Here is a 15,445-nt window from a genome sequence, read left to right as displayed (position 1 = left end):
GTTCCTATAAAGTAGACCCTCAAGTTATGTGGGGGTTCTGTTCCACATACCCTCGCATAATCCTGATTTTGCATAAGTGGGGGTCTGGCTTTTTCCCCAGTGGAACACATGTTCTGCAGCCAGAGGAGCAGCAGAAAGGTGAGTCCTGTTGTGGGGGAGCGGGGCAGTTGGGGAGTGTTAAGCCTGGTGATGGGTTGGGGCCATGGGAGGGGGCTAAGCATGGGGTAGGTTAGGGCTGCAGGGGGGCAAGGGGTGGAGTGGAGCCGGAGCTTTGTGCAGGGGTGGTGAGCCAGGCCATGGCGGCGGAGGGGGGCGGGGGTTTGAACTGGGGCTGCATGGGAGGCGTGGTGCACCGGAGCCAGAGCCAGGTGTGGGGGTGGGGTGTGGGGGTGAGCTGGTGGGGGGAGTTGAACTGGGGCTGGGGAGGTTGAGCCAGAGTTGTGCCTGAGGGGTAGTGAGCTAGAGCCAGAGGTGGGGGTAGCGGGTAAGCAGGAGCTATGCGCAGGTGGTGAGCGCAGCTGGGGAGGGGAGGGCTGAGCAGGGGCCCTGTGGAGCCAGTGGGGGCACAGGAGGTTGAAAGCACAACTGGAAATTGCGCATTTCCAAGGTTTACTGTGTGAATTGGGGGTCAGCTGCATAAGAGCAGGGTTGCATACTCTGGGTTCACATACTCTAACTGTATATGTGCATGCATACCTTATATGTATATATTCACTGTCTATGTGCTGCCCAGGAAAAGTAATTACAAAACATAAAAACTAGAAATGAATCTTGTGAAACATCTGTATTTAATGTACATTCTTACTGTTCTTGTATTCATTTTACATTTTTTATAAAACAAAAATATAGCTACGAAAATGAACTCTGAGAAACTATTTTTTGCTTTTTTACTTTGAAATAATTTGTGCGCAATTGTAAAGAAATTGACATGGTGACATTTTTATTGTTTTTTTTTCCATATTCAACCTTCAGCATGTGACTATAAATACAAAACTTTTCTTTTCTAGCACTGCCAGCAGCAAAACATTCAGTTCCAAAGGACTGTAATTCTGACATAACACAATATCTATAACCCTCAACGTTCCTTAATTAAGTTTTGCCTTTAATGTGTCCATTGAAAGGTGATTACTTTTTACACTTGATCACCTTTATAAACCTGTACTCGTAAAAGCTAATGGATATGTTTATATGGTAAGGTGCATGCTTGAAAGGGAATATTTTGTAAGGACCTTCAGTTAAGTCAATGTAAAATAGCCCTATCTCAGAGAATTCTTAAAACAGAAAGCCTTATAGGGAGAAATTTTGGACACAGAGCAAGCATACAATTAGAGCAGAAGGCTTTGTATCAGAGCTTACAGAGAGCTGTAGAATCCCTGTGTGGATGCACCACTTTCCAGCCATCCTGCACAGTAGAAGCAGAGCTTTACTACTGAATATGGAGCCATTAGCAGCTAAACAAGGTACTGCAGGATTTCTGGCACAGTGAGGGCATAATATGTGTTATATACCACAGCTTTATTTTTTTTTTGTAGCCCTTCGGTGTAATGCATATTTAACTAATAAAAGCAATACATGTGACAATTAGAAAAATCACTAGTAAATTTTCTGTACATTTGTAGGTGATAGAGGCACCATGTTTCACATATTTATGCTGAATTGTCCCATCTGTAAAATAGAGAGCATTTAAAAGGAATTTTTAGGCACACTAAATAAAAAATAATTATGCATCTTTAAAAGAGACAGTAATACATGCACCTTTCATGTTTATACCCTGATATTAAAATAACAGACTGAATTTCAAGTATGAAATGATACAGTGAAATCATATCCTGTGAATAGCTATACATGATAGTCTAGGTACTACAGTTTGCACCTTAGATAACTTTTTACCTTGTAAAATAAAGTCATACTACATGTTAAGTGACATGATCCAGAATACAGGGGACCAGCTCCTCACCTGGTATTGTTTGGGATAGCACCAGAGAAGTCAATGGAACTCTGAACCATATCTACAATTGGTGTAAGTCAACAAAGAATGTAAAAATAATTTGGAACTGCTTTTTGCTGTTTTTTGATCTGCTGAAACTTGTGCTATTACTCTGGATTTGTATCAGTGCAACTGTATTCAGAATCTGGCCAACTGTTCAAAATAACCCACATAACACCACCAAAACCAACATTTTTAACAAGGCTTTTTTAAAATGTCACATTTCTTACAGATTTCAGAACCATTACCCTATTACAGTCATATACCTACATGCTTATCTTTACACACGAGTCATCCCAGTTAGTCTGAGTTCATACGTTTCTGGAGCACTTAGGCCTAAATTTCTAATTTTGGTAACTTTTCTACCAAAATTGTCCTTATTTCTACATATCCCTATTTCACAAAGACACTTGCTTTTCATTCTTTGTATCAAAAATAACCCAAAGAAAATTCGAGAAAACTAATGCTATTAGGCTTAATTTTATCTGATCACACGCTACCAGAAGTATAATCCTTCTTTTCTTAATTACTTAACTATGTTATCGGTAGATAAACCTGAGATGCCTGACATTTAAATTGGTAGACTTAATAGGCCAAATTCATTCCTGATGTAATTTAAAAGTACTCCGTGCACAGGAGTGAATTAGGCCCACTGATTTAAAGTATTTTGAAACACAGACCGTTTATTATGTAGTATTTCCACAGCAGTCTCTAAGCCTTCTACTTTCATACTTCTATTTATTTCAACAAGCTTACGTAGTTATGCCTTTTTCCAGAAACACATACAAACCTACAAGAGCAAATTTATCATTGCAAAAACATATTTCAATCATAAAAAGCCAGGCAAACTCAGGCACTGATAAAAGTATCTGTTGTTGACTGGTATTTACTGCAAAGAAAATAAAGCCAAAAGCCAAAACAGTAGCTATGCAATGATTTCTAATTTTAATCTTTCAGAGGAATTTCCCCACATTATGCTATATGTACATTTAGCTCTACAATAAAATTTCAAAGTAATTTATGTTTATTCCTTTACATATTAAATCAAACAAACAAACCTTCTAGGCATTTAAAATACTACACCTGAACAAACTTAGTTTCTAGTTTCAAAATTCAAATGTACAGTACACGTCTTATTTAGGAACTTTACAATTAAGCTATCATTTTGCCTCTATATGAAACTAACTTTACCTCAGTAACTAAAATGAATGCTAAATGCAAATAATCTACAAAACAGCAAGACCCAAAGCTTTTCCTGGCACCTACACTGTCACAGGACTAGTGTATTTCAATTACAAATAATACTCATGAATTATAATAGCAATAATTTATGTTAATGTTGAATAACTTGGATATAAATGGACATTGACACATACACTGTTTGCTGGTGTCTGAGTGCTGTTACTAACCATGTGTCCTCACTATTACACTCAATTGTTAAATAAAGGCTTCAACCTGCAGCACTTCCATGAGTAGCTTTACTCATCTGAGTAGCCTCATTCAGTTCAATGGGACTGCTGAAATGAATTGAAGTTACTCATAGGTGTAAATATTTGAAGGATCTACTCCTCAGACTGAGGACTATAGAGCTACGGAGGAAATAGATTTACGCTATTCATCATCATCAACAATGATGGGCTCAGCACCTGTTGGTGTCTGATGCCTCCCTCACTATTTCCTTCAATCTTTCCCTGACTAGTTCAGAGTGGCTTAGTTTCTGTAAACTAGCTCTGCACTAATCTACTATATTATCTCCCCATTCTCTGTGGGCTCTGCTTTTCCTATTCGACCCATCCATTATACTGAATACCAGGTTCTTGATTTACACTATTGTATAGACTTCAAAAGAAACACAAAGTAAAGCATATTCTGATGCTTTAAGAAGCTATAATACTATCAAAAACATTCCCACAGTATACACTTGAACTTAAAGACATTTTGGAAGGTATGATTTTTCATTTCTTAGAACATTTAAAGGCATCATGCTTTTAAAGCTGTTCAAAGCAATGTAGGTATTGCATAAAACAAACAAACCCCACCTAGACCCAAAGTCAGAAACAGAGGCTGTCCATAAACTGGAACAAAAGGGCCCATAAATACACTAATCTAAAAGGAACTTATAAAAGAAATCAGAGGCTGGGAAGGAAATAATCAGTTTGTGCCTTGGGATGATTGAAGTGCCAAAGCGATATCTCTTGTAGAAAAAGTATCTGTGTTAAACTTTAAGCATCATTTTTCCTGTTTCTATAGTTAAAGAAGGAGTTAATGTAATGCTTGCAGAAAGTGCCTGATTGACTTCCTTATGGACAGATGTCCACTTTTAGGCTCTGTTCCAAATGGATTAAGCCCACAAGCCTTCTTACGAGTGCAGCAATGATGCCAACTTCTTCAACCCTCTGCCACGCAACCATTGCTCCAGTGGGAGGGTATATCAGCACCCAGGGACATCAGCTGAGTAGAATACCCAGGGTGTTAAGGTGGTGCTTGGTCCTGCAATGAGTGCAGGGGACTAGACTTGAGGACCTCTCAAAGTTTCTTCCTGTTCTATGATTATATAAAATAGTGCCCTTTGTAATGGTGATATTGGTGAAACAGACATTTGTCTGCTAGAAACTGGGCTGAGACCGCCAATACTTTTCATACTGGCCATAAAATGCTCCTCAGATGGGTACAGCTTTTAGTTACTGCTACCTTAGCCTGGTTCTGAACTGGTAATCTAGAGCAGCTTTTCTCAGCTGTTGTTATGCAAAGCAGAAGAGATTTGTGGTGGAAGGGTATCACACCTTACCAGCTCAGGAAACTCAAGAATCACTGGGTTGCTAGGTGCCTGAGCAGAAAAAGCAAGACAGCCCATGTGCTGCCTTTCCTGCTTGATGGCCCTGCTTTCCAATCACAGTTGAAAATGGAACTCCTCACTTCATGGAGGTGAGTATTGGGCAAGGAGATGACTCATAGCTGAAGCTTATCACGCCACTGCCTTCCAGACACCAAGCACCTGAAGCCATCTCATACAACCCAAATCTTAGAAACTCCTTGCCAGCATCCCAACTTAGACATGACTTCTGCTGTGTAGTTGCAAAAGATTGTAGGGCTGGATCAGCGTGCTGCAGGAAACCACCTATGGATTTTCAGTCTCAGTTGGAAAAAGGTTGAATGCCACTGACCTAGTAGCTGTGCATTTCAGTATTCTCCAGAGCTGGTCAATTTGTGGTTTTTCTTTGGACCTGGATTTCTCATTCACCCTTGATCACTCTTGCTCTTTAGACTGTTCTAACTTCTACTGGAGGACAGCATTGCTCAAGGAGCCATTTTGCTGGCCAGAATCACCTCCTCTTCATCACCAGTCTGCTACAGAGACTGTAATGTAATGCTGGTGTAATGCTGGCATAGCTATTGAAGTTTCCCTTACAATGGCATAGCTATTTCTCTACAATAGGGGAATTATCATTTACTGCATTATGGCATCTTAAAGCAATGCGAGGGACCCATTGAAAGACCCAATAATACGTCCTGCTGCGTTTAGTGAGTGGTCTGCTGAATCAAGAGTTAGTTTTACATCTTCTTCATTTTAACCTATTCAGACCTATAATCTCCCACTAAAATTAAAAAAAAAAAAGGTTAAATAATGGAGACATACCTTTCTCATAGAGCTGGAAGGGACCTTCAGAGATCATTGAGTCCAGGCCTCTGCACACACAGTAGGACCTATCACTATCCTTCACAGTTTTTTAAAAATTTATTTTCCCCAAAGGGATTAAGCTCACAATCCTGGGTTTAGCAGGTTAGTGTGCAAACCACTGAGCTATCCCTCTTCCAAAGCACTCTTTGCTTGTGCATCATATGAATAGAAGCAGCAAGACGTATGGGCCACATGTGACATAATTGGGAGCATCAACCAGAGTAAATGCCAGCTTTTAATGCACTGTAAACAGACAGAGGCTGCCTATGTTAGCACTGAATCTCATTTAAAGAGTGCGTTTGATGTTGAACCTTTGCTCTTCTCTGGGAAGTAAGGCAGAGGCTCTCCTCCCACAAAAAGCTGTATGAATGGCACAAGATCTATGACAAAACATGCAGTCAGAAGGGAACCATATGCCATGCTTTCATCTGTTTCAGCTGTAACTTGGATGCAGGGGTCTGGCCCATAGTAGGAAAACTCTGGAATGACCCTGCCCATCAAGGTTGATAGTGGAAATTATAAATCAGAGTAGATAAAGGTAGAGGTATAGCAGGAGCTGAAAAGCAGGGAGGTTTAAGATTATTCCTGGGATCTGCAGCAGAGAGGTGGAGTGGGTCTTTACACAGCAGTGGATTTGTGAGCAGCAGGATGCAAAGCACACAGCTGATTACTGCCTGGCCGTGTGCTGGTAGCATGAAGATGCATCTCGAGTTTGGATTCAAGTTGTTACAGAGTGTTAGTCAGGGGAAAACAGGCCAGGATGTATTAGTCCTGGAGTAAAGTTTCTCCCATTTGGACAGAGTGTGGCAGATACTGCCTGCTCAGATACTAAGTACAAGGGTGGGGACTGCAAAGTAGAGTAGAACAGAGAATTCTGATGGCTCTGTGTGGTGTAGAGTGTGGAAATTATTTGGAGAGGGAAGGGCTCCACGGCCGTGGGCTTTTTGACTGAGCAAGGACTGCAGATTTGACCCTACAGCTGGTGACACAAGCATGTGCCTGTATTTTACACATTTGTCTGACATGGAAGTAAAGAGCAACATTAATAAAAGTAAGACAGTCATTAAAATGGAGGAGGTAAATATTCTGTGGCTGCAAACAGAACTGTTGGGAACAAAGAAAGCCCTTAAAATCTTTCATATTTTAGTAAACCAATTCCGAGTTCCTAAAGAGCAAAACCAATGGTACAAATCAGTGATGTTCCTGTAAATCAGGGGAACTTACAAATCCACATTCAAAACAACAGAGCAACCTTTGGTGCATCAACAGAGATGCTGAAGTGGTTCAACACATTCTAGCTTTGAAGGTGCTCTAGTTCCGAATACTGAAGTAGCAGTATGTAAGGTACCGGATACAACTGATAAATAATAAATGTCATCAAATGCAAGATGGAAGTCCTGGTACTTTCTACAAATGGAGCAAATAGGACAGACATATTTTGTGAATTACCTACACAAATGTTATTTTACAAACCAGTGTGTTTGGGGACAAAATCTACACCCCACCTCCATGTCAGGGAAACCTGGAGTGGCAATAGATCCAACCAGGTTCTGCTCCAGGGTGAAAATAACTTAAATTTCTTACCTGTGTGCTCATATTGTAAATCCCCCCCATCTCCATTTGTACACACTTAGCTTCATGGATCCCTCTGCATGGCTCTCGCACAGAGAACATATCTAAGCTGCCACTTACAGTACTGAAACATCCTGTGCTCAAATATATGAACACTGCCCCCTCCCTCCAATGAGGGATGCAAGTTTCAGCACTGTCCAGTGGCAATATAGATGGTGCTACAGTGCTGGAAACTGCATTCCCTGTACTTTTAGCTATTCCCTTTGCTAAGGTGGCTTTATTACAGTACTGGGAGAACTCTCCCCTAACGCTGGTGCCATGACTACACCACCAGAACTTTAATAGCATCTGTGCAGATGTACCCTTAGAGCTACTTTGGCCACTTTCTTACCAGAACGTTGTACTGACCCATATCAGCTTACTTTCACCTTTGGTTCTGCTGTGCAAGGGGAGGCAGGATGTTGGAAGCCTGCTGCAAGGATTCCTTGGTAAGACATGGGTAGTGTGACTAACTGGGAAAGCTGCAATTATGCAGATTCAGGAAATGCCACCACCAAGAAGCTGCTTTGCAGCCTTGGAGAAGCTATCCATTCCCTGACACCACTTAACATACCTGCCTGTGCAAAGCCGATGCACTCCGACTTAGTGCAGGGACTCCTTGGTTTCAGTTTCTGCCTGTTCTTTTGGACACAGGACCCCAGAACCACTATACAGTCCTTCTCATGTTGCCAAACAGGGTGGCAACTACATTTCCAGAGTCAACTCTAGTTCTGATGCAGACATGCCAACTATGGAGGCTCCACAACGTTTTTTTTTTTTTTTTGGCATATGGGGGTTTCTCCTCATCCTTTTGCTTCATGCCCTGCTGTGACGCAGAGTGTCTGGGATAAGGATAAATCCTACAGAGTACTGAGCACTCTGTGCCACTCCAGCATAGCATGTTTTTAACATCAAGCACCTGGATTGTCCAGTGAAATCAACAGAATATTCAATAAACACATGCTTTGCTGGATTGTCCCAGAGCGTAGAACACCTTGCATGATCAAGCACCTAACACACTAAAGCATTTAACAGCAACGAACAATTTGGTTTCCTTTCAGTAGATAATGAAAGGAATTTCCTTCCACATAATGCTACATATTCTACATTGTTTCATTGAAACCGACACTGGGAATTACAATGACTCAGAGGTGTAACTTTACCTGTTTTCTCTGTTCCTTTCAGTGAAACAGTATGGAATGTTTTACTTCTAATCAGTGGGACACGACCAAATTCATGGTCCATTTTGGTCAATTTGGACTTTAAAATGGTAAATTTCATGATTTCACGTTTAAATCTGAAATTTTATAGTGTTGTAACTGCAGGTGTCCATACCCGAAAAGGGCCTGTGTGTGTTTGTTGCATGGGAGCCGGCGGATGTCAGAGTATTGCCACCCTTACTTCTGTGTTCCTGCCTTCAGAGTTGGTTGCCCAGCCAGCAGCTGCTGCTCTTCAGCCACCCAGTCCTGATGACAGTGCAGACGTAAGGGTGGGAATACTGTGACTTCCGGAGGAGGCACTAAACCGGTAGCAAGAACTATATAGTGCTCCTCACCCAGGCACCATACTCTAAATTTAGTGACTTTTGCCTGGGTGAGAATGATTAAAGTCAGGTGACTTCTACTATATAGTGTGCTCTTCCTGAAAAATGAAGTCAGGCATAGTGCATGCAACGGATGCATAGGAAAAGCCCTTGAAGGTACAAAATTTGCATTGCACCATGAATGGTAGAGGAGCAAGTGTTTCTGAACAGTTGACCACTTAAATTTTGAAATAAAATTTATTTACTTGAAATTACCACTGTTACAGTTACTCTGTCATCCATTACTTCAATTTCTTAATCAGGACCCACCCCTTCCAAAATGGCAAGATCTTTCCAAAATGGTGAGACTCTACAGTAGGCATGTCCAACCCACGGCCCGCAGGCTGCATGCAGCCCTGGACAGCTAGTAATGAGGCCCACAAGGTCGTAAACTTTTAACATTATTATGTGATTTATATACATTAACTATATTATATATTTTATATGCGGCCCAAGACAATTCCTCTTCACTCAATGTGGCCCAGGCAAGCCAAAAGGTTGGACACCCATGCTCTACAGGTAAGCTGCACTATATAGTGCCTTGTGACTGAAGGCACCTGGCACTATATAGTGCAGCTTACGTGGCACAAATCACTATACAGCCGTCTGTGTCTGGGTAGCTTTCACTATATAGTTAATCATTACCAGCCATCAGGAGCGTTGAAGAAGAACTGGTATTTTTGCAGACCGGCAAAGGAGAATATTGGCAGATTTGAGACAATTGTGCATATGGAAAAGGAGCCTTGCATTTATTTATCCAGTTCTGAGACTCATTTTGACCAGGTGCTGGGTGTCCCCAGTATTTAATCTCCTCTCTTTTTTCTGCATTTTCCTGTGAAATGAAAATGATGAAGAGTGTGAACAGTCATTTCTTTGTGTTTTATATTTTTCTTTTGCCTATGTTTTACAGCTTTAGTCCCTGCTGCCTAACTTTAGTGACTCTCACTGAACAGGCATGATGAACTATATAGTGAAAGCTACCCAGGCATGGCTGGTTATAAAGTGATTTGTGCCCAGGTAAGTTGTACTATATAGTGCCAGGTGCCTTCAGTTATGAGGCACTATATAGTGCAGCTTACATGTAGTGCTCTGTGACTGCCACCCTCCCCCCCAATAACCTTGTAACTACACCCACCTATGTAGCTGAGACTCCCAGTTTGAGAATCTCTGCTATCCCCAGTGAAATCTAAACAGCAGAAATGTAGCACTTTAAAGACTAACAACATGATTTATTTGGTGATGAACTTTCGTGGGACAGACCCACTTCATCAGATCAATTTCATTTCCAATACAGACTGACATTTATAAGTACAGAGGACCAAAAAAAAATTGCAATAAAAACTGACACACAGGGGATGAGGGGCGGGGGATGTTAATTGTGCTGCCTGAGATAATTATGATCATCAAAGGAAGGGAAGCAGTCCTTGTGAAATCCGTATAGTATAGGGTAAAAGTACACAAAAGACCAGATTTCATGGTCTGTGATGCAGTTTTCACAGCTGTGAATTTGGTAGGGCCCTACAAATCAGTGTTAAAATGTTATTTAGAATTACTTTGTATCTAGATTTAGTTTATCCAGAAAAATTCTGAAAACATATCAACTTTACAGGTTCAAGGATAAATACACTCCTTTTCTCTTAATCCAGCATAATTTCCCCCAAAAGCTTCCTATAATCTCATTTCTCTTTTTAGCTAAAACCTTATTTTTAAAACCAGACACCATCTTTTCTCTAACATTTCTCAAACAATAAATCTACTCTACAATAATCAATATCGAAGTATCCATAGGTGTGCAGAAGTCCCACTGATATCAGTGTACCCATGGAAGGAAGAATCAAACCCTTCATGAATTTTTTAACATAGATAAAACATTTCATCTGGAGGGGAAAAAACAGTGATATGAGAGAAACAGGGAGAGACAGGCAAAATTTTTGTTTTATATTTACTGCATAGTACTTTTACCAATGGATGGGACAATCCTTTGCTATCCACAGATGTGCAACAAATCCACTGCAAGAGTTTTATTGGTATATGAGATTGTCTCAAACACATCACTGAAAGACCTATAAGTATGGTTTGTATCCCCAGAAACATTTATGGGACTAAGCCTTCCCCAGTTGAAGTCAATAGGCAATCTTCCATTGAATTCACTCAGAGCAGGCTAAGACCAGCCTACATTATGAGGGCTATAACAGCATTGGTATAACCCCACAGTATACATGTAGTTCATAGCAATGAAAAGATTTTTTTCATTGCTGTAGAAACTCCACCTCCCCAAGAGCTGGTAACTAGGTCTACAGAAGCATCCTTCCAATGACTTAGCTGTGTCTATATCTGGGTTAGATTGACATAGCTACAGTGCTTGGGATGTGGATTTTTCACATATCTGAGCACTGTAGCTACGTGAACCTATGTTTTAAGTGTAGAGTGGGCCTCGGGCACTGATGTCAGCAAAAGAAAGCATCCAGCCAGATCAGGCGGTGAACGTTGTCAGCTCCCAATGACTACGGTTACACTACAGTGACCTGTCAACAGAAGTCATTGTTGGAACAGATTTCCTGACAAAATTTCTGTTGACAGAGTGTGGCCACACACAAAAGCCAATCAGAAGAGTGCTCGACTCTGTCGACAGAGCAGCTGGACTGCCCGACTGCTCTCTCGACAAAACAGGCACCTGGAAGCACAGCAGACAGAGTTGCCCTTTGTTCTGTCAAGCAAAGGTTCCCCAAAGCATCAACAAAGCTTTTTTGTTGACAAAATCTGTCGACAGCAGTGTTATGCCTCATGGTTGAAAGGCAGAATGCTGCCGGCGAAAGTGCTGAGTTTTGTTGAGAAACTGCTGACAAAACACATTTTGTGCGTGGATGTTCCACCACTTTTGTTGACAAAACTGGGGTTTTGTTGGCAAAAATTGCTAGTATAACCACAGCCCCAGAGTATAGCAAGAATTAAGAAGCACATAAATTCTTGTATGGCCATTTCTGAGAGTGGGATCCTGTTTGATTCTTTATTGGATCAATGACTATGCTGTTCCAGTTCAGAAGACACTGTCTTTTGAAAGAAGAAATAACATTTATGGAAAACATATACAACCTTTGAAATCTAGGCATGTAAACATTTTTACTTTTAAAGTAAAGGTATAAATTTGCTTTAGCAGGTTTCTCCACAAACTTAATCAGACAGGTTCTTAATATTTTTATGGTTATTTTATTGTTTTTAATATGCATTTATTATTATGCTGTGCATACCCTGTAATTTGTATACTGTAACAAGTCCCGTGACGCCCAGCCCCTTGGTCTAGGGCGGGCAGCAACAAAAGAGGGGGTTAGGGCACCAGCCCGCACTCAGTTCGGGCAGTCACCGCTACCCCCGTACAGGCCCCAGCCCTCCGTCCCGGGCGGGGCAGCAGTTTACAAGAGTTATATAGTTCTGGGCCCAGCCCTCAGTCCAGGGCGGGGCAGTAGTTCACAAGAGTTATATAGTTCTGGGCCCAGCCCTCAGTCCAGGGCGGGGCAGCAGTTCACAAGGATAAACACCGGCCCAGCCCTCAATTTGGGGCGGGGCAGTAACACAAGGGTAACCACCAGCCCAGCCCTCAGTTTGGGGCGGGGCAGCAACACAAGGTCTACAGACAGGCTCAGCAGGGGCTGGCCCTGTCAGGGAGGGGGGTAGGGGGTCGCAGGCTCCTGACTTCGGCCCCGCCCACCAGGGCCTCTGCATAGCTTCCCCGGCCTCCGAGTCTGCGGGAGGCCATACTGACCCGCTACATATACTATTTATACTAGACGTTAAACTACAGGTACGTAGTATACATGACAAAGGTGTTTGTTTGTTAATACATATACACCTTCTTAGGACCTGATTCAGATCTCTTAAATCAATGGCTAAACTCTTGGGATTTGAGGGTTATTAGCATGTGATAGAATCACAGACAGAAATGAGAATTGGATTAATGTGTCTAAACAGCCTTTTGCAGCTATTGCTTTTCAAAATGTAAACAGAGGTATAGTAAAATGACTCACAGAAATAAGATAATTATCTACGTGAACAGGATACAAGAATGTCACTAGATATTTAGGCTATTAAAGTTATGGGCATTATTTTGCATGCCTTAAATTTAATCAGCACAGTAATTGGGTATGAAAAATGCATGGGCAAAAACAAAATTGCTCCATGTTTGAGATGCTGTTTCTGAAAATATTTTCCTTAACAAAGGAAGACAGAAACACTCCATATATTTGTTTTTAATATCCTGATTTTAAGGATCCAAGTCAAAATAAAATTAATAGCTTGCTTATAGTTAACGGTATGTTTCAACATAGAAGATTTAATTTGCGACATATATACAAATTCTCAAGTTGCCCCAACGATTGCAGTTCAGTCGAACTGTTTTTCTAATATACTGCTTTCAGAAATAAACCTCCACATATATAAGATCAAGAATGAAATCTTATTAACATCAGGCAGAGATGCTGATGTTGACATGGACATTCTGAAGGTTTTGTAGTAATGAAATAAATATGCTAGGTTCCCAGCTTGTGACCAATTCAAGCCCTATCACCTCAAAGCATGAAGTGAGAAATTAACTCCCAGTGGTATAAGGAGGTACAAACAGCACCTCCTTGTGCCAGCCTGGCCCACTGTGCCCCAAAAGAGTTTCATCTACCAGAAGGCAGGTAGCAATATCTCAGAATTTTTGCCAGCAGCTTTAATTTTAACTGGAGGTCAATAGGAGTTTGTGCATGGGGGTCATGTTCTCTCCCCATCCAGTGACATGCTGAATAGCTGCAGGCCATTTGTAACTCACCTGCATAGACTTCCTATCACCAGGGACACTCCCATAGGTTCTGTGCTGAAGGAAGCCAGCATATAACCTCAGTGCTTTTGACACAGGCTCTTCAGTCACTTGCTAGGCCTACTAAAAGGCCTGGCTGCACCAAAGCAAAACCTGTGAAAATAAGTAGACAGGAACATGTAGTTCCTTAAAGGTCAATTCCTGACCTGATTATGCCCACAAAACTCCCAGGGAAGTCCAAAGACAGAGGCCATAAAAGAAACACAGGGATTTTGTCTATAGAAGGGCTGTAGGGCCAGGTCTGAAGCATGATTCCAACTACTCTGTCAGTGGGATATAGGCAAAGGACTTTACTAGAAGTAATAGTTTTGAATCATGGGGAAAAGTATGAAATGAAGAGGATTCAAACTTAGAGTATATATGGTCTAATTCAACGTTTCTCAACTAGGGGTCTGTGTATCATTAGGTTAACTCAGAGGTTTCCACGGGGTACATCCACTCATGTAGATATTTGGTATATAAGCAGTGCAGAGTAATGGGATATACATTTTTCTGCTTATTTGCACAGACAACTCAAATGCAAATTGCTCCTAAGGACAGGATTTGGGTAGTGTCCATCATATAGAACAGTTTCTCAAACTTTTTTAAGAAAGTACCCCTTTTTCAAAAGAAATTTACAAATACCCCTGGACTTTTCTTACATACCCCTAAGGGTACACGCATAACTGGCTGAGAAACATAGTCCGAAATTAATGTGAGGTCTCAAAACAAGTTCCATTCAACCTTTCCAGATTACTGTACCCTTTTCAGGAGACAGATTTGTTTTGCATACCCCCTAGTTACACCTCACTTAAAAACTAGTGACAAAAACATGCAAAAGTATCACTGAAGACTACTGCTGAAAACTTGCTGACTTTCTACCATCTTATTGTCAAATAAATTAATTGGAATAGAAATACTGTACTTACATTTCAGCATAAGGCATCTGAAACAGTAGAAACAAGTGATTGCCTGAAAGAACTTTTAGAGTGTACTGACTTTACTCGTGTTTTCTATGTAGCCTGCTGTAAAACTAGGCAAATATCTAGATGAGTTGACGAATCCCCTGGAAGACCTCAGTATACCCCCAAGGGTACACGTACCCCTGCTTGAGAAATGCTGACATAGAAAATACTTGAGCAAAGGATTATATGCATGCAGGGCCAAATGTTCAAAACCTTGTGAAGGTAGATATCCTGGTTTGTTGATATATTTTGGGGCACAAGGAGGAGACAAACTTGGATTTTCAAAGGAGGCAGCAGCAGTATATGCTGAAAGATAAATAGCTGGATTGGAATTTTGCTTGGCGCACACAGGACAAAATAGGTGTACTCAAGTTAGTCACAGTCACAGTGCAATCAGGGGTAAACTGGGAGGTGCAGGAGGAAGTTCTATCGAATCATCCCCCTCAGGGCTGCTGGACCGAAAGAGGCAACTAAAAGCAGTAGCAATGAGGGAAGACAAGTTGTGTGAGTGTTGAAAAGAGAGGCAGGCATAGTTCTTGGGTGGGGAGATCACAAGAAGTAGCTTTCATGGATCTGTTTGATTGGGGGAAGATGAAGGAGAGAGGTGAAGAGGCAAAGGGAAGGCCACTAGAATCAACCAGTCCACTGCATCTGTTTGCCTTTGGGTCGGCGTACTCTGTGGTGGGTGTTTTTAGATGTACAACAGTATTAGAATATGTTAATATTGGCATATGCTAATGACCTGTCACTATGTGTCAACCTGAAATATGTGCAGCCCAATAGGTGC

General features: G+C 41.4%; 1 protein-coding gene across 4 annotated transcripts in view; it reads right to left on the bottom strand.

The window, feature by feature from the left end:
* Window positions 1-596: 596 nt before the first annotated feature.
* Window positions 597-15,445, bottom strand: part of CDK6 (cyclin dependent kinase 6) — a 217,821-nt gene continuing 202,972 nt past the window's right edge. Inside the window, exons 9-10 of one of the 4 annotated variants that reach the window (XM_074984743.1) lie at window positions 9,505-9,691; window positions 597-1,665 (exon numbers count right to left, since the gene is read on the bottom strand). In XM_074984743.1, coding sequence (XP_074840844.1) covers window positions 1,553-1,665; window positions 9,505-9,691 — 300 coding nt within the window. In that variant the 3' untranslated portion in view covers window positions 597-1,552. Of the gene's footprint in view, window positions 1,666-9,504; window positions 13,808-15,445 lie in introns of those variants that run through there. The other 3 variants (XR_012644062.1, XR_012644060.1, XR_012644061.1) reach the window with 3 other exon arrangements.

The sequence above is a fragment of the Carettochelys insculpta genome, chromosome 2 (assembly GCF_033958435.1).
Source record: "Carettochelys insculpta isolate YL-2023 chromosome 2, ASM3395843v1, whole genome shotgun sequence".
In the NCBI taxonomy this organism is placed as follows: domain Eukaryota; kingdom Metazoa; phylum Chordata; order Testudines; family Carettochelyidae; genus Carettochelys; species Carettochelys insculpta.
Note: the sequence above shows the minus strand (reverse complement) of the source record. Positions and strands in the feature narration are given on the sequence as shown.